Below are 20030 nucleotides of genomic sequence, written 5' to 3' on the forward strand. Positions count from 1 at the left end.
TAGTCATCTGAAGGCCTGACTGGTTACTTAGTGGCCATTAGCAGGAGGCCTCAGCTCCTTATTAGCTATGACAAAAGGAATTAATTCCTCCAGAGACGGGCCTCTCCATTGAGCTGCTTGAGTGACCTCATGATGGGACAGCTAGCTTCCCCCAGATGGAGGAAACCAAAAGACCACCTGCCTTTTGTGACCGAGTTTTAGAAGTCACATGCCCCTCACTCACCGTATCCTACTCAATGGAGACAAGTTACTGAGCACAGCCCACACTCAGAAAGAACAATGAATTTCCTCTTTAAAAGAGGAATATCAGATGATTTGTGGACATAGATTAAAGTCTTCCGAACATCTCTCATAGCCACTCAACTTCCATACGTTCTTAGACCACTACACCGGCCTCCTAAATGGCCTCCTCTCATTCCTTTCAGTGTTACTAAAACCGGCTATAATCACGTGAGCCCCACTGGCTCCCTCGAACGTGTGGAAGAAAGCCCATGTTCCACAGCGTGATCAAAGCTCTCCATAACTTTGCTGGAAACTTTTTTAAAATGTAACTTTAAGTTTTATCCTATTATCTCCCGGTAAACAATCCATATACATTCTGACCTCCGTGCTTTTGATTATCTCTTTACTCTCTCCACCTGGGATTGTCATAGCTGTTCCAAATCATTCCCTTGTCCTGTATCCAGGCCCGGTGACCTTGCAGTTCCACGAGAGGGAGAACATACTTCTCGGCCCTCTGACTTTGGACTCAGTTCTGTGCTTTACTCTGGTCTGGAGGATGTTAGTTGTGACGGACTAGTCGGACGTACTCTCTTACACGCCTGCCATGGCTGTGAGAACAGCTGTCTTTGTGTAGCTCCTGCCCTTTCAGCCTGGGCTCTAGAAAGGACACAGGCATGTACACACACACACACACGCACATACGCACGCACGTGCGTGTGCGCACACACACACACATATGCATGCACACACGCACATACCTGCATCATGGATCCAAGCCCCAGTGGAGCCCAGCCTAGATCAGCTGACCTATAGAGAACATATAGTTGTATAAGAACAAATGATTGTCTTAACAAGCCCCTTCATTTTGAGGTGGTTTGTTACACAGCACAATTGTGGCAACAGCTAACCTCATCTGCTCTTCTTCCCTCCTTTCTTTGCTGGTGAAAATTCCACTCACCCTTCAAACTTCGGCTCAGGGGACACCTCCTCTATGAAGCCTTCCCCAGCCTTTACAAGGAAAACTAATGGCTCCTTCCTCTGAAATCTTATGTTTTATTGGCATTTTATTACAGAAGCTGTTTCTTTTTGCTTTGTACTTTCCAATTGCTAATGAATTTGTAAGTTTGTTGAAAGCAGGTGTCCCATTCTGTCCTTTATGTGATCTTCTGAACATCGAGCATGTGGTAGCCTCCCAAGAAATGTTCAATGACTAGATGAATGAATAAAAATGGTAGATAACTTACTACTCAATTAGGGGATATGAAACACACACATTGGAAGTTTTCAGAGTCAATCACAATGGACCAGGATACTCCAGAGTTAGTAAGTAAGGTGTTCATTGACTAGTAGCTTCTCAGTGAAGGTTTTATTTTAGTGGTTCATGAGTCCTTGGATGCAAGGAACAGACACTCACCCAACCTAGCTCCAAAAAAAGGAGAGTTCATTGAAAATAAATGACATGGGGGATTATCAGAGAACCCAAAGTCAATAAACAAGGTAAGCCCAGCCTTGTAAGAGCTGAAAGCCATCAGGACTTGACACTACACAGATCACACAGTCCTTGTCCCCTGGCATCTCCAATCTCTCTGCCTCTGTCACTGTGGACCAGCTTTCTTACTTCCCCTACCCCCTTGCACACGAAGCATCAAGATCATGTTCAAATGGCTGTTTCCCATAGCTACCTGCCTTGGTCTCCTGGGGCCTCAGTTCCATATTCTCGGCAGGGGGATTGGATTGGACCAACTCGATTTAGGTAGATGGATTTAATCAGCTGAGGGCAAGATGGGTGGATTGACTGGGACAGCTTAGGCTCCCCTCTTCATCGGTGACCACAGATGGGAAGCAGTTCTGAGAGAGTATGTGGGTAGACAGGCCCCTCCAACTTGCCCGCTAAATGGCTATTGCATCAGAAGGTCAAGACCATGTCTTAGAGGATGGGGATTAATAGCTTTTGTTTCGTGGGCATACTCAGCTGCCTTAAAGCTGCCTTAAAGTCTGAGATCGTCAGAACTTGTGTGGGCTGTAGAAGGAGAGCCTCACTGTCCCGCGGCCATCTTGCCTGATGCCTACAGTAGGCTGGCCTCCCGAGAGCACTCAGCACAGTGTCTGCCGGATGACAAGCGGTCCGTCGGTGCCAACTGTTACGATCTGGAGTTGTGGCAAAAGGGCTGCGTTCCTGAAGATTTGGATCTGCGGGCTCCTAGATTTGGATCTGCAGCACCTTCAGGCCCTGAGACTCAGGATGGAACAGGAGGCTAAAAGGACACAGCAGCCCTTTCGGCCCTCTGTGCAGTGACCATCTTGCAGTTATCACAGTTTAGTTAACTTGATCCACCATCTGGAAGACAAGACATTCTCAGAGGCCACTGGTTAGAAGGAGATCGAAAACCTAGGGATCAGGCATGTAGATGAGGTTGTAGACTGTCTGTATTACTTCTTCAGAGGTGTGTAGGGTTCGGAGTCCCCGCCCCTGTGTGATCACGGTGATCTCCCCTCTCGGCTTGCTGATGAGAACCAGAGGGACCAGAACACAGCTACTCAGGAGTCATGCTGTGGAGTTGGGAGGCTGTTTGACAGAAGAAGTGTTACAGAGGGGAGAGCTTTCAGGTGATTATCTGAGAGTGGGAATAAGGCTCAACAGGGGACACGGAAGTGCCTACCCCAAGCAAATACAAAGATGGGGGCTTTCAGAGCACCCCAAAGACAAGACGAATGTGGGTCTGGATAGAGGGGACAGTTTTGCTATTTGAGCAAGCTGCGCTGGGCCTCGAAAAGGCACTGGGTTGGGCTAGCTCCTAAGCTTCGTTAAAGCTGACTGGGGGGAAGAAGAAAGAACATTTGGCCTTGGGTCTGTCACATTCACCGGTATTTCCTGAGAGCCTCGCACGGAACCTGCCCCACGGTACTGACTGGAGGCTTTACCAGCTAGCATTCGTTCATTGATCCCTTTGTTTCTTGTTTCTTCATTTACTTGATGGTTTATTCATTTGTCTGTCCAATCGTTTGGGTATACATGCCTTACAGGTTTTTCCAACTTCAGGACCATTGATATTTTGAGCCAGATTGTTCTTTATGGTGGGAGACTGTCCTGTGATCTGTCGAGAATGCAGAGGATTCTGTGGTCTTTCTACCCGCTGGGTGCCTGGAGCAGACCTCCCCACGCGGGGGGGCAGAGTCACCCCTGATGGAGAACCACTGTTACCGGGCTTCAGGAGTTTCACTGAGATTCCCCGACGAAGATTTCAATCTGAAATCAAGAGGTACCCCTAGTGTTCATCTTTTCCATGGATAGAGGGAGCTGAGAAGAAGAACCGTCTTAGACTGGGAGTGTATACCATGTAACTGAGGAGGAATTGGCAAGAAAGGAGTCAGAGCAAAGATATTCAAACTTTTTGGCCTTGTGCCCTTCTAAAATAATTTTGAAAAAATAAGCATCCCGCACACATATTCTTTACTTATTTTTTAGGCTAGTGCAGTATCATGCACAACGTACTTTTTTAAAAATGGTTTTCTACAGCTTTATCATGATCTTTTTGACATATAACCTGTAATGGTTTAAGGTATATTGCATGATGATTTGATACATATATATACTATGTAATTATGATTAGTTCACACCTCCATCCACTGACATAATCTGTTCTTGTGGTGCTAACATTTCCGGTCTATTCTTATAACAACTTCCAAGTATATAATAGGGTGCCATTGCTTATGGGCACTACGTTGGATGTTTACTCCCCAGACCTCGTTCATCTTAGAGCTGGAAGTTTATACTCTTTGACCAGCATCTCCCCATTTCCCCTGCCCCCTCAAACCCTGGCAACCACTGTCCTACTCTCTATTTCGATGGGTTCGGCTTCTTTAGATTCCACATATAAGTGAGAACATATAGGATTTCTCTTTCTCCGTCTGACTCCTCTCACTTAGCTTAATGCCCATTCATTATCCCTTCATCAGTCAACGGTCATTCGGATTGTTTCCATGTCTCAACTATTGTGAATGATGCTCCAGTGAACGTGCAGGGGCAGGTATCACTTTGAGATAGTGTTCTTATTTCCTTTGAATATATACCCCAAAGTAGAATTGCTGGGTCATACAGTAGCTATTTTTTTTTTTTTTAGCTGTTTGAGGTACCTCCATACTTTCTCTAGAGTGGCTGTACCAGTCTGCTTTCCCACCAACGGTGCCTGGGATTTCCCTTTTCTCCGCAACCTCCCCAGACAGTGGTTGATGAGGATTTTCTGCCTGATTAGTCCATGTTCCTGAGATCACTGTTCCTCATTGCTAGATGGCAATAGGATTCAATATTGATTTTCTTTCCATTTTTTTCATTTTATAGCTATTTAGGAAGGACTCTGACATAAATAGGTGTATTGGACTAGAAGGAGGAGTGGAGTTTTGTTAGAGCAAATGTCACCTGACTTTTCCAAACTCGTTTCACCTTGCATGCTCCCCAAAGCACAGAATGATTGTCACTGAGAATTGTTTTACATGATGGTAAAATATACATCACACAATTTCCTGTTTTAGCTATTTTAAGTGCTCGGTTCAGTGAATTTAAGTACACGCCACCATCCCTCTCTACAAACCTTCCACTTTCCCGAACTGAAACTCTGCCCCCACTAAACACTGACTCTGCATTCCCCCCTGCCCCAGGCCATCCTGCTATAGACCACCTTTCCCCTTTCTGTCACTAGGAATTGGAGCACTGTAGGTTCCCTGGACAAGTAGGACCAGACAGTGTGTGTCCCTTTGTGGCTGGCTTATCTCCCTTAGCATCATGTCTTCAGGGTTCATCCGTGTTGGAACACAGAACAGGTGTCAGAACTTCTTTCTTTGTTCAGGCCGAGTACGAGTCCATTCTGCGTTTGTACTGTATTTTGTTTATTTATCGAGTGATGGGTTTTCGAGTCACTTCCACTGGTTGGCTCTTGTCAGTAAAGCTGCTTCCCACCTTTTTGCTGTCTCAACCAATAATAGCAGCTGCTTCTACCCCTGGGCTGTGGTGAATAATGAGACAAGAAATAGCTCTTTGAATCTCTGCTTTCAGTATTTTTGGGTTTATACCCGGAAATAGAATTGTTGGATCTCAGGGTAGTTTTATTTTTAAATAAAATATTGTCTGCTGGGCTGGCTGCCTCCCGACCAGCAATGCCCAAGAGTTCCATTGAAAAACATTTTTAAATGATCCCTCAGCTGATAATACAACTCCGCCTTCCTTCAGTTTTGTTGAAAGCAAAGAACTGGAGACCACCTACTTGCAAAGAGATGTGTTACCCACTTTTTTGACACTAGCACAGTATTTCAAATTGCCTCCTTGTTTGTTTTCCCCAGAGGTATTGACATTCCCGGAGCAATGCACCAGAGTGAGAGCTGGGATGGGTGAAAGTTAGCCTTTCGTTGGTAAAGTGTGAGAAGTTTGGAGGCGACAGGAAAGGTAGACAAGCCAGACTGACTTGCTGTTCCCACCATGGATACTTTCTCAAGTGGATATGTTTTAGGGGAAAAAAGTACATGTTGAAATTGAGGACCTGGAACTTAGTTCTCTTAAAACTTCATCCAAAGTCTTCATGGACTCTCGGGAACATACCTGGTTTGAAGACCAATGGGACCTCTTCGGAGAAGGGACGGGTTGAACTGGAAGAACTTGGAGAGATGAGTAATATCATAAGTCAGTGCATTGGAATGGCCTGGGGTGGGGGAGCTTGTTGTGACACGGTTCGCTGGGCGCTACCCACGGCATTTCCAAGTCAGTAGGTCTAGGGCAGGGCCCAAGAGTTGGCATCATTCATAAGCTCCCAGGTGATGCTGCTGCTGTCCTGGGCCCCACACTGAGAAGCACTGCTCTTAACATCAGTCAAGGGAACCATGGGCATCCATGCACAGACCTCCATAACTGGCTGATTCTTGCCTCGAGATCTCCCACACTGTACGTAGCAAATGAGCTTATCCACCTTCACTGACGGCTGCAGTGTTTGGACACTGCAGGGGAGAAATTCAGCTGGTGCTGTAACTTGTCACCCTGTCTTATACTCCCATCCCCCACCGCAAGGCCTGTGGAGGAGGAATTAGGTCTTACTTCTCTAACATCCATTGTAGATGCCTGATGACTATTTATGGAACTGAATACTACGGATTGTCTTCCCACGAGAAGTTGTGATGGGTACATTTATTAAGTAGTGTTACCAACAGGAAAATGTAGACATTATTTCTTAGGGTCACAACGCGTATTGTTATCCTTGGGAGAGAAATTCAGATATAATCAAGGAGAGAATAAAAGGAAATAATGAGCTGTAAGATGTCATCCAAACCTAATACTAACCTTTAAGTAATAACACTATGTTCACTGTATCTCCTCTCATTTTCTGTGACCATGAGGCAAATGCGCCTACGTATTTAATGAGGGCATTATAAAAAGATCTTAAATCAATTGGTTTTGCGGATAGATAAGGTACTATAGATTGCATAGGATAAAAATGAATCAAGCACGTATCCTACATTAAGAAGTTCCCAGTCTCCTAGGAAGGAGCACATTTGAGCTGAAATGCCCCAGTAAAGTGCCCTAGGGTAGACAAGTAAGGGATTCTGGGATTTCACAGTACAGAAGTGTTACTTTCAAATCAGATTTTGGAGAAGGTGGAATGCTCAGGGGAATTCCTGTGTGGGCAATGACCCTGGTGGCAGGCCACGGAGGACAGGCAGGAGCTGACGCTGGAGAAGGACTGGTAAGGAGTGGTGGCAGAGAATTTCAGGCTGAGGGGACGAGGAACAAAAGCTCAAAGCCACTAAGGCAGGAAATCCTGAGAGCTAGAGAAGAGCTTCTGCGCGACTGGGGGACACACAGCCCATGAAATGAGCGGGGACCACAGATGGGACCAGATCATGGCAGGCCTTGGATGACAGACCAGCTGAGGAATTTGAACTTTCTTCTGTAATCGGTGGGCAACCAGGGATGGGTTTTTAGCAAGAAGTGGAATGATCAGAGATGCACTCGAGGAAGATTCATTTGAAAGGAATGTGCAGGACTGATGAGAAAGAGCAGAGCCCAGAGGCAGACAGAGACCAACAGCAGCAGTCTAAAGGGGACAGGGAGAAGAGAGCAGATGATGCATGGGTAGCGCCAGCAAAGCTTTGTAAGTGGCTGGTGCGAGACGCGGAGGGAAGAGGAGTCAGACGTAATGCTGAGGTTTCAGGCCTCAGGGTAACGGCAGAGATGGCGACTAGCAGAGGGACAGGGTTTGGTGAGGGCATGGATGGATCTGCTGGTCTGAGGGTCCCAGGACACCACCCTTTTGGATGCCCGACAGGCAGTTAGACAGAGGTGAGGCCCGGGAGAGATACCAAAGTCGCAGATGAAGCCGTCTGACTTCCTCCTATGGAGATGATGCGCGAAGGGCTGTTACAAGATGGAGAGCAGGCTGGGACTGCCATGGGCGGCACGGTTAGACAGGGGAGATGTGGGCACGAGAGTCCAGCACCGACCCCGGGACACGCGTCGTACCACTCCCGTCAGTCCCCATGTTTTTGCTGGTGTGTCCACGTCAAGCTCGGTCCAGCTCACAGCCGCGCAGGGAGAGAAGGAGGACCCGAGGTGGTGACCAGAAGGGAGTGACAGAGAGGGGATATTGCCTGCGTGAGAGGCTCCAGGGAGATGGCGTCCATCCAAAGTTGGTTGGCTTCGGCGATGACGTCTCAAGCCTCCTCCACACAGTACACAAACCTCTGAGGTGACCCGCCCCTCCCCCATCCCCCTCCCCGCCCCCCGCAGCGATCCCTGCCTCCGATTATTGGCGCTTTGGTGTGACCCCTGCCCTTTTAGCGTGGACTGGGCCCGGCCACCCGTTTCCCACAGGATGCATTCCACCCACCAGAATGCAGCAAAAGTGATAGCTCTTGCTTCTAAGATGAAGTTTAAAAAGACTGTCACTTCCACGCGACTCACATAGTCTCTGGCTCTCTCCCTTGCTCACTCTCACAAATGCATGTGAGAGGGGAGAGGCCCGCGGAGAGGCCCCCGCGGCCGGGGACTGGGGCTGGCCTCTGGCCGGCAAGCAACGGCCTTCCGTCCAGCCGCCCCTGAAGAATTGAATCCTGCCAACAAGTACGTGACGGGGCTTGGGAAGGAATCGTTCCCCAGCCCAGCTCTGAAAAGAGCATGATCCTGGCCGAAGTCTTGATTGTAGCCCTTGAGAGACCCTGAGCCAGGAGCGCCCGCCCCAGACATCCAACTCCCGGACCCACAAAGAGTGGGCGGTAACAAAGGTGTGTTGTCTTAAGTCACTACGTTTGAGGGTAATTTGCTCGGCAAGCAATAGATAACTCACACACTGAGGGTAGGAGCCAAATCACTAGGGTTTAAGGAGTACCTCTTATAAAGAAACGCAGGCAGTGGGGCACCTGGGTGGCTCAGTGGGTTAAGCATCTGCCTTCGGCTCAGTTCATGATCCCAGGGTCCTGGGATCGAGCCCCGCAGTGGGCTCTCTGCTCAGCAGGGAGCCTGTTTTCCCTCTCTCTCTCGGCCTGCCTCTCTGCCTACTTCTCTGCCTACCTGTGATCTCTGTCAAATAAATAAATAAAATCTTTAAAAAAAAAATCACCCCAACCTGATTTTCAAATGGCTATAATAAATTATTATTTAGAGCTATTAAGATTACATAGAATTCCTGTAGCCTCAGGGCCATTTGAAGTGTCATTACTTAAACATTGGGAGATTTACGCATCTTTCTCGGGTTAGTTCTTGCTGAGAACCTACAAAATAATCATCACCACCCCCATACTTGGGTATTGTGGTACACCTGACCACAGCCTTCTCTTGCGTGATCCCGGGAATGCTTGCTGCCTGTGAAGCAGGCGTGGCAGGACAAAAGAAGCAAGACCCATGGACACTACTGTCTTTCTACCTTTGGACCTTGCTGGGTGAAGGCACGTGGACTGCACAGTGGGCTGTGTCGTTGCGGTGGGGAGAGAGGCGGCCTGGGGAGCCGGGACACATCCTCACAAGCGCACGTATTGAAAGCTGCTCCTTGCCAGGCTCAGGAGCGCTCAGCTCCACTTGATTAAACAGTTCTCCCAACCCCCGCCCCCTCCCCTGCCCACTCCCACCCCAACCCCTCCCCTGTGCACACCCCCTCCGCCTGCCAGCACAGCTGTTGCTCTTAGCAAAGCACTGACATTAACCGGCACTTGATCATTTTTATGGGCACAACACTTGATACCAGCAGTATCTCTGCCAGCTTTGGAAAGAAAACTCTCTCAAGATCTCTGCGTTTGGGCGACATCTGCAAAGGGCTACTACAGGGCTGACCCGTTCGCGGGCACACTCTGGCCTGTGCCTTTAGAGCCCGACTTGTGCAGGCTCCCTCATTGTTCCAGTCAATCGGCCAATGTGATGCCCCGGGCAGCCAGGCCCCTCACCCATCCCGGCCCCACCTGCTGCGCTCCACGCGGGGACTTCCAGTGGGAATCCACTTGAGGGGGCAAAAAAGCCTAAATGCGGCACCTTATCCAGTGGTATCGGAAGGCCAGCGCCACCCTCACACATGTGCTTGAATTCGCAGCCTCTCGACAGTTGTGCCACGCTAGGGGTAGAGAAGCCAACCAAACAGGTGTTTATTTGTGCCCTGTCGGTCCCTGGGAGACATGTTTCCTTTCCCTGAAGGTGATGGTGGTGGGAAAATGCACGTAGTGGTTTGCTTTGTTTTTCTCTTCCATGCATTTTGACCTTTTCGTGGTTAGAAAAATGGTTTTGTCCACTCAGTGCCAAGGTTTCTAAAATGCCGCTTATGAAGACAGGCTCCTCCTCAACATCCTCCCCGCCCCGCCAATTTGGCCTTTTCTGATCTGCAATAGATAACTCATGATTGACTTAAAAATAATTTCTGTCTTCTGGGTAAGGAGAGAGATTTGCCCCCACCCCAGATTATGCACAGAGGCAGGAAGACAGTGAAAACGTCTGGGGTTTCATTCATGAGGGCATGACTAATTCAACACTATTATGTTTGTTTACACGGGTGGCTCCTCCCATCTTCTGTTTCAGTTTTGAGTATTGTCATAGTTTATTTATGTGCTGTTTAACGGAGACTTCCGTAGAGTACATATTCTGCACCAGCCGCTCTTCTGAGCCGTCTACCGTGATGAACTCATTGGCGCTTCCCAGGAGGCGGGCACCATTATCGTCATTATTCCTATTGCAGAGACGAAGAAACTGGGGCACAGAGAGGTTAAGGAACTTGTCCAGAGTGACACAGCTAAGGAACGGTGGAGCTGAGATTTGTCCCCAGACACCCCATGCTTACTGCCTTCTGCTGTCTCTGTGAGTCGCTTCATTACTCTTGCTTCTAAAGGTTTACAAAGTGCTATTTTAAGTCACCCCAAACTGCCAACTACAGACTGCGCCAGAGCCCTGAGTAAACAGAAATGATGTCAGCACAATCCATTCCGGGTAAATGACTTTCAGCCCAAGGTGGGGCCTCTCAGGGGCTGGGGAGAGGTTGCCTGCGAGCCTCGGGCATCGTGGGCACCTTCTCTTTTATCCTGTGAAATCTACCCATCCTTTGGACCTAGTTCAAATGTCCCCTCCTTTGAGACACAGCCCCCGAAAGGCAGGAAGCAGGGCAGATTTATGGTGGGTGTGCCAGAGAGCAGTCTGGGAGAATCCTCCCCGGGGGAACTGTGCCCTGGGCTGGGCTCTGACAAGCAACCAGCGATCTGGGAAACATTTCTAGAGTACTTACTATATAAATGTGCTAGCTTCCTATATTCTATAGGTTTTCTTATCGTCTCTGTTTAGTGTGTGTGTGTGTGTGTGTGTGTGTGTGTGGTTTGTTGTTGTTATTTTTTTTTTACTGTAGCTAACATATGGCATTATATTAGTCCCAGTCTTACTATCTCTGTTTTACAAATGAGGAGTCAGGGGTTAAGTAACTAACCCAAGATCACACATCCGGTAAGGGGTAGAGCCAGTATTCATACACATACGCGTGCACACACGCACACACACACACACACACAGGCAGTTTGGCTTCCATTACCATGCACTGAACCACCGCATGACAGTACGTGTGTGGGAAAGCCAGAGCCACTGCAAGAGCTACAGCAAATATTAGAAGGGAGTCTCGAGAACCAACGGTGACCTAGGCCTCTGGGCAGAACTGCGTGTCCTGCTTGCCAGGACTTTCACAGCTGTGTACTGCTGTAGTTCTCCTGGCCAGGTGGGCCTGGGCTTATCAGCATGGTCTCCTGAAGGTTGAGAGTTCTTCGGGACAAGAAAACAATTTCTCTGAGTATTTACCCTTTTCACCTGAAAGTTTTTTTAGAGCATTCATTCATTCAGTAACTCTGCCATATGCCAGATCCTACCCGATCTCTGGAACTGCAGTAGCAAATATGAGCAAATCCCCTGCTTTTGGGTTTTTGCGCTGGATGTTTCTATTTTGTTCCCACTGTAAATTCTGTACCATTTTTGTCATCCCAATTTTATCCCATCTCTAAATGCACCAGAACATAGTAATCCTCTGAACAGGGATGCCTGGGTGGCTCGGTCAGTGAAGTGTCTGACTCTTGATTTCTGCCCAGGTTATAATCTCAGGGTTGGGAGATCGAGCCCTTCATCGGGGTTACGCACTGGGCGTGGAGCCTGCTAAAGGTTCTCTCTCTCCCTCACCCTCTGCCCCTCCCCCCTCTAAAAATTAATAATCTTATGGATGAGTCAAATAAATGCACATAGTTTTAATGAGATGCAGCTTGGTGCAAGCAGACGGTATGGGCCCTTGGATTTCATTTCAGCCCTGACTCTGAGAATGTGGCAAGTCCCTTGTGCTCCAGGAGGCGATTTGTCTTCTAGCTCTAGCATCATCTTATTCTGAGTAGCCTTACTTTACCCAGCTCTGCCACAGGAATAATAATGCCTTGGCCCCTTTCTCTGCTCCAGTGTCTGTCAAGTGCTGAAGCAGGTGTGAGCCCCTGTAAGCGGGGGTGGGGATTTCAGTGTCTGTGTTTGGGCACGCTTTTCCTCATTTCCTAGAACCCACACTTCAGAGAACTTCAGACTCACAGAAAAGCTACAAGTATCGATAGGTTTTTCTACTCTGAGGCCTTTGATAGCCAGCTGTCCACCTGATGCCCCGTCACCCCCGAATGCTTGGGTGTGTTTCCTGCAAAGAAGGACGCTCTCCTACCTCACCCCAATATAAACAGTAAAAGCGCGATGTTGACACTGACACGTTGCTACCATCTGAGCTTCCAAATCCCTTCGGGTTTCTCCAGATACCCCAGTAATGTCCTTCAGAGCACAACAGATCCAAATCCGGGATCACAGGGTACATTTAATTTTCCCGTCTTCTCAGGCTCCTTAGGTCTGGACTGTGCCTCGGTCTTCTCCTTGCTTTTTATAATCTTGATGTTTTGAAGGGTAGAGGGCCATGTCTGCCATAGAGTGACCCTTAATTTAGGTTTGTCTGATGTTTCCTTGTGATTTGGTTCAAATTATGCATCTTCTGCAGAAACAGCACAGAAGCGATGCTATGTTCTCGTTGCATCCTATCAGGTGGCCCATGATTTCAATTTGTCCCATTACTAATGATGTTCACTTTGATCACTTCATTAAGGTGGCAGTATCTGCCAGCCTTCGCCACTGGAAAGTTATTCCCTTTGTAATTAATAAGTATTCTGTGGGGAGGGGAGGTACTCTGAGACTATGTCAATATCCCCTTCCTCATAAAACTTTCACCCATTAATTTTAGCATCCATTGATGTTTCTTGGCCAAATTAATTATTACTATGATGGTTGCCAAATGGTGATTTTCTAATTCAATCACCCCTTAAACATTTATTAGTCAGTTTTCTTTTTTCTGTAAGGGAAAAGCTTTTCCTTTTCCCCATTTATTTATTTATTTACTTACTTAAATAGGGACCTGTGGGCTCCTTTGTTTCAGTAAGGTGTTACAAATCTTTCTTCCCTGGCTATTCTCGAACCTCCGATGCAATTCAACATTTCTCCCCTCACCAGAATGTGGGGCACAGAGCAGTGGAAATATTAAGCCTACCCTCAGAGACCTTGTCCATCTCTCCAAGCCCCCGAGCCCCACTGCACAAAGTGTACCATACCATCAGCATTTTGTAGAAGGCAATAACGACTAAATTTACGGAGAGTATAGTCTGTCGGCCAAGTTCTTTACCTGTATTATTTGATTTTGCCAGTAATTTGTTTCTGCGAGGTAGATGCTACGATCAGCTACAATTTTTTATTTGTTTTCTAGGCCAAACTGTCAGTTTCTTCTCCAATCCATCCTGGGAGTATAGCTTTCGGAAATCATTCACGGGGACTGAGTGGGTTGGATAAACCTGTGTGCTGGATAAAAACAGAGATTATGCAATTCTAGGTGTGAGAAGTCAGAAGACTTTGGAGACACTGAATTCAATGACAAAATAGGAAGGGAAAAAAAAATATTCCAACCCTTTCCACGCCCCTAATGTTAGCTTTAACACCCAACATTTTTGGTCTTGGAGTGAAACTTTGCAGCAAATGTTCCGGAGCGGAGCATGCACAGGGCCATGATCATCTCCACCAGTGTCCCTACTGGTCTCCGAGACCAGGCTGCTCAGAATATAAGCCCCCAATGATTGTACACCTTGCACTTCTTGTTGAAAGTCTGAGAAGGTAAGTCCAACCGTTGGCAGGACTTCACTGAATGTGATTGTGCAAGACGAGCTTGGCAACCTCTTCTCCCCCACCATTCATTTATTCATCAAATATTTACTGAGCATCATGGGTCCGGGTGATGCATAACAAGGTGAATAAAATCATTCAGAGTGGCGTGTTGGAGGAATGAAACGAGCAACCAGAATTCCACGAGCAATCAGTGCTAAGGGAACATAAGGACAATCCTTCATTCAGTGGCTCTTAAAACTCTGTGCTTACGAAATATTCCACGATAGTTTTGTATTCCTGTACTTGTTGGTACATTCAGTGAATGGCTATTTACTGACGATGCCATCCATGTGGGGCACCAGAAGCAGGAAGAAGGACAGACGCCTTCAAAGAACTCGCTGTCCAGGCCAGGAAATTGCCAAGCGGTGGGACAATGACAGTCCCGAGTAGGAGAAACACAGGCTTCTGGAAGCACGGGGCTGGAGCTCTCACCTAGTCTGGGTGAGAATTAGGGAGGGTGAAGAAGGCTCTGAAGGCTCTTGGGACCGAGTGACCTTGAAGCTCTGAGGGGAAGCCAGCCAGATAAAAGGGTAGTTGGGCTTTCACAAGGCCCAGGAGGCCTAGAGAGTGAGACTGCAGGAAGAGGAGGGGCTCAGGGAAGATCCGGCCCCCGGGTCACGGGTGTACCCTACTCATGGACACTGTGCGCCGCCGGAGGAAGGGAATCTCCTGACATCAAATTTGGAAGAGCAAGATAAGAGGAGAGGAGATTTATTTATTTATTTGCAAGAGAGACAGAGAAAGAGAGCGTGCCCAAAAGTGGGGCGAGGGGCAGAGGGAGAGAATCCCAAGCAGACTCCTTTCTGAGCGCAGAGCCTAACCAAGGCCTTGATCCCACGCCTTATGAGATCATGACCTGAGCCGAAACCAAGAGTTGGATGCTTAACCAACTGCACCACCCACGCACCCCTAAAGTGGATATTTTAAACTGTCTCTCCAAACACAAACACACACACACACTTTGCCAAGCTTACTTATATCTGTGTTGATACTGTTGACACACCCCTGTGCAACTTTCCAGGGACAGCCCCTGGCCAGGCCTCCGGCTGGTGACCACATTAGTCATGGCCTTGGCAGCCACCCCAAAAGCTAAAACCACAAAATGCATGGCTTAGGGCAATTCACTAGAAATACTGCTTTATTTTATTGCATTTAAAATATGTTTAGAGGCCTGGAAAGAAACACAGGCATCACTCTGGACCTGCTCCTAGCTCAGGCACTGGGTCCTCCAGCCCACTGCCGCCGGTGGCCCAGAGTGGTCTTTCCTAGTGAGCCGACCCACGGCCCCAGCGCTTTGCTGCCCAGTTGCACGGGGAGTGGCAGAAGGAAGAGTCTGGAGCGGGAGGTGAGCCGCCTGGCCAGAATGCCATCTCAGGAGCACCAGCTGCAGCCCGCACGAACTCCAGTGCTATCTTAAGCAAAGTACATAGGCAGACCTGGAGGATCCTGGCCTGACTACTTTTAACCTTTGTGACCTTGGGAGTGTGTCAGGGCCTGTCAGAGCTTCAGCTGCCTCTTCAAAAAATGGGAATAAGGCGACCTTGAAGGGCTTGAGGAACGGTCAAACAAGATGACAGCTCTAAAAGCAATCTTGGACCGGGAAGTATCAGTGCTTCTGTGGTCATTCTTTCCTCTGCCCAAAGGACAGGCCTGCGGAGAGCCAGCTGGTTCCTTCCTCAAGGTGAAAATGGCCGCCGGCGTCGCTGAAGGGAGAGAGAGTATGCCAGGGCCCTTGTCAGACGACAGGCTTGCCGGGCAGGACAGGGCAACCAGCAAAGCAGGCTTCAGGACCACAGTCTCATGGTGGCCTTATTTGGAAGGTGGCCTTGTTTGGAAGGTTTCCTTCCGTGGGTCCTCCACTTTGATGTTCCCAGGCTGCCCTCCGAGATTGCCCAACTGTCCGGGACACCCAGTGCCTGGAGACAGCCCCGCTGGGCTCAGTACTCAGGGCCACCCTCCTCCCAGAAGGCAGCACACAGTGAGGATTGGGATCTGCTTTTAGTCTCATTCCAGCCCCATCGGGAAGAACAATTACAAATAACCCTATTTGACTCCATTTTACAGATGAAGCAGTTGGAACCTGGAGAGGTTCACAGACGTGCTCCAAGCCACTAGGCTTGTTCTACAGGAAGGAGCCACTCTAGATGCCTTCCCTCAGAGCACACTTTCTAGGGAGGGTGAAAACAAATTAACTTGCAAACAAATTCATTAACAAGTTAATTTTCCCATAAAGGGAGATGTTAGAAAGACAATAGAAGAAGAAAGACCTTTGAGGAGGAGGCTGTTGAACTGAAAGCCCCTGATGGACAGAGGAGGAAGTTTCCAGGTAGAGGAGCACACAGGCCCTAAGGCTACCAGGCTAGAAGCAGGCGGACTCCTCATCAAAGGAAGTCCTTCTGATGGGAGAGGACGTTGCTCAGAATGGAGCCCCCAGGACTGGAGAGGGAGCCATGTGGGTGGGCTCTGGACCCACTGATCAGTGGGTGTCGGGGTGGTGTAGAGCCTGGAATCAAGGGCGTGAGGAGGGCGGGGCTGGTACTGGGAAGGAGAAATCTGGGGAGGGGGGAGGTTGGCTCGCCAGGGCGGGGAGTGGTGTGGAGAGCCTGAGCTCCGCGTGGGCCATGTTAAACGTGACATGTCCGATGGAAGAATTAGATCACAGACGCCAACAGCTGAAGCTGACAGGGAGGCTGCTGGTAGCAACTCAGGGCTCCAAAGGAGCATCTTAACCGGGGCCCATGGGTGTGGTTGAAGGGGTCTGTAGACCCCCTGAAATTCTGTCTCCACACGTACCTCCTCTTGAATTCTTCTGAGATGTCGATTAAAACGATCCATTTAAAACACCCAGACTTGATCTCGGAAAAAAGACACAGGTGCACGCATCGTCACTTACACAGCCCGTCTGGGGCTTCCGGCCCTAGCACAGCCTCAGCCCTCATGCTCGGGGCCCTCCGCAGAGCCTCACCCCTGCAAGGCAGTGTCCACCTCCGAGCCCTTGCTCCTGCCGCCCCTTCCACCTGGAAGGAAACCCCTGTATCCCTTGCCCCCTGTCGTTTAGCTAATCTCTGACTCTACCCTTTATCTCTGCCTTTCCCTGCGTGGAGCTGTACACCAGGTCCATGCCCTCCTTGAGCTTATGAGAAACCCCTTGAAGAAGGGCAGGCTATCAGAAATCTGGTCTAGTCCTCAGCGCTGGCGGAACACAGGGAGGAGCTCCCGGAAGCCCTGGCGTCTGCCTGTAGAGCCAAGAGAGAGACACAGAGAGAGAAGTCAGTGGCTGGGGGCGGGTGGGGGAGTGGAGAAGGGAAGGAAGGTGTTTAAAGGGGTTTAAAGACCCCGGGTGGGGAACCATGGAGTATAGGGGAACTCCTGAGGAGAGGGCCCTGTAGGCCAGGCAAAGGTGCAGCGGGCAGACCTGGAGAGGTTTTCAGTGGGACTTGATCAGATACGCATTGGAGAAAGGTCACTGACAGCTGGTTGGGAGTGGAGAGCCGGCGGCCGAGCTTCTGCCATCGTCTCAGGGCGAGCAGCTGGCGTGTTGGGTTCAGCTTGGTGAGCAGGAGGACCCACTTACCCACTCTCTACCTTTAGCCTGTGGAAACCACAGTCACTTCCAGCAACAGAAGCTGGCTTCTCTTCCTCACCCCAGAGACAAGAGTCATCCTTCCTTGACCGTAGGCCATGTGGAACATGGGACAGAGAAGGGACCATGGCCCTGCTCCAGAGAAAGACATCTTTGGACAACACCGTTCTTCCTGTTCTGTACCCTGACGTTCTGAACTGCTTGGGAAGCACTTACCGCCGTCCGCCATGAGCGGTGCGGCTTGCAAGTCCACTGTTGCCTTCTTGGGACCCACTGCTGTCAGCCTGGCGGGAAACAGAGAACCGTGATGTTTATGGAGTTGGGGGGAGGGGGAACCCACAGAGAGCAAGAGCTTGGATGTTCTCGAGTTGCCATACAGGACTGGGAGGTAGGTATAGGAAAAATGTAGCATTTTTTTTTTCAAGATTTCATTCATTTATTTGACAGACGGAGATCACAAGTAGGCAGAGAGGCAGGCAGAGAGAGAGAGGAGGAAGCAGGCTTCCTGCTGAGCTGAGAGCCTGACCCGGGGCTCGATCCCAGGACCCTGGGATCATGACCCGAGCCAAAGGCAGAGGCCCTAACCCACTGAGCCACCCAGGCGCCCCAAAAATGTAGCATTTGATTCTGATAATTAACTGGTGGAGTCGTAATAGGGGTGAGTTTAGAGACAATAATGCATGCAGAGTCTCTTCTGTGGTCTCCTGGGCTCTAAGGTCTGTCTGTCTGTGTCCAAAGGTTGGTGGCACTGGCCGAGAAATTGGCTCGGGACATTTGGAAATGCTCCCTGCTCCGCAGAATCCCATCAGGTCTGAATGCAGGCTCAAGAGTCAGACTATCTGAGTTCAGAATGTGGCACTGCCACTAGGCTCTGGGACATTGGGCAACTCAAATTCTCTGAGCCTCTGTTTACCCACTTGAAATTCGGTATGTTAATATCACCAGCTTCACGGGACTAGTGTGCGGGTAAAATGGGGTACCATACGCCAAGGACCTGGTGCCTCCTGTTAATGGTTGGAAGTTCTTGAATGCTTACTCGTACCTGTCCCTAAAGCATCTGGCAAGTCCCTCCCCACCCCCAATCATTCCTTATCTTACTTCTTATTTCTATAAATGAACACTTTTAAAGACTTCCTTAAATTCACTGGAATAAAAAGTCTCAAATAAGATTAGTCTGAAAACCCACATTTGGAGCTATGAAGTCATTGATTTGTTTCCTAATATGATTGATTTTGCTCAGGAGTCCGTATCTGCACAAAAAAAAAAAAAGCCTAACGGAAACAGACCAGATTTTAAAGTTTCCATCATCATGCAGAAAGGGAGTAAATGCTTAAAAAAAAAAAAAAGTCAGTGCCATCTGCCCTGAGACCATCCCCGATGGTCAGTGGTCGTGTCTGAGCGAAGAGGTGATGGCTCCACTTTCCAACGTCCCTTTAAGGAGCCTATGTTACTTATACACATTTTTAAGACTCGCAATTAAAACGAAGAGAAAAACGTACGTACAAGTGTCGTTCCAGACTTGTCTGAACATTCAGAGCAATGCAAAATAAGCTAGTTACAGCTTCAAAAAATTAACTAGTTTAATTCATGCTGTTTGTTCACCGAGAGTTAATTTAATATACTTATCCTAGAAAATAATGCATTATTCAGTTTAATCAATATTCATTTGTTCTTTGCATAATCATATTTGCAAAGGCATTTATTAATAATGTGCCTGCAGACTCACAGCGAAAAGCCAGGCTATAAGTAGAGGAAAATTTTTGAAATAGAAGAAAAACAACGAATTTACCAACATTAGACAAATGATTGATTCTAATATAATATGTCGCAGGTTCCCATTTAAAATGCAGCCAGGAATCTTCTGCGTATGTGTTTTCACTGGGAAGCAGCGGCAGAGACACTGTCAATTAATGAATATCGTGTTAATTCAGAAAGAAATTAAATCTGGGTTATTATCAAATAGTTGGCATATTGGTGCATGTAATGTTGGCTCTTTCTCCATAACCTCAATTGACTGGAACAGTCGATGCTCTGGGTATTTGCAAATGTTTCTTCTTGCGTAGCTGACAAATACATATTTTTCCCTTCTAATCTGGATGCTTTGCATTATGTATACCCAGATAAAGCTCACGTTAGGTTTTGAAAACATTCGGACTTGAGAAATGTCGCCTTTTACAAATGAAGAGGTTTCCTCTGAAGAAGTCCTGTTTGCATTGTCGACCTTTTCTTTGAGGATAGCGTTTGGGTTGTGATTATCATTGCTCATTGATTGATTTTGATGTAATTTTTTCAGAGTTCAGACTTTCAAGAAGCAAATGGGAGAATGGGCTGAAAGGACTGCTGACCAGCCTCCCTGCCGTATGCAGGACAATGCACCCGGCAGAGCAATGGGTAACGTTACACTGGCGCCTTCATTTCCATTTTATTGGCTCAATATAATTTTTTAAAGCTGAAATATAGTTATTGATATATGTTTTAAACGGAACAACCTATTAAAAGCTCTTTTCCGCTATGTTG

General features: G+C 48.2%; 1 protein-coding gene across 2 annotated transcripts in view; it reads left to right on the top strand.

Annotated features, from left to right (window-relative positions):
- The first annotated feature begins 19847 nt into the window (after window positions 1-19847).
- Window positions 19848-20030, top strand: part of ZIC3 (Zic family member 3) — an 85537-nt gene continuing 85354 nt past the window's right edge. For both annotated transcript variants that reach the window (XM_032331453.1, XM_032331451.1), the window contains exon 1: window positions 19848-19904. In XM_032331453.1, the coding sequence (XP_032187344.1) occupies window positions 19884-19904 (21 nt within the window). In that variant the 5' untranslated portion in view covers window positions 19848-19883. The remainder of the gene's footprint in view (window positions 19905-20030) is intronic.

The sequence above is a fragment of the Mustela erminea genome, chromosome X, assembly GCF_009829155.1.
Source record: "Mustela erminea isolate mMusErm1 chromosome X, mMusErm1.Pri, whole genome shotgun sequence".
Lineage (NCBI taxonomy): Eukaryota > Metazoa > Chordata > Mammalia > Carnivora > Mustelidae > Mustela > Mustela erminea.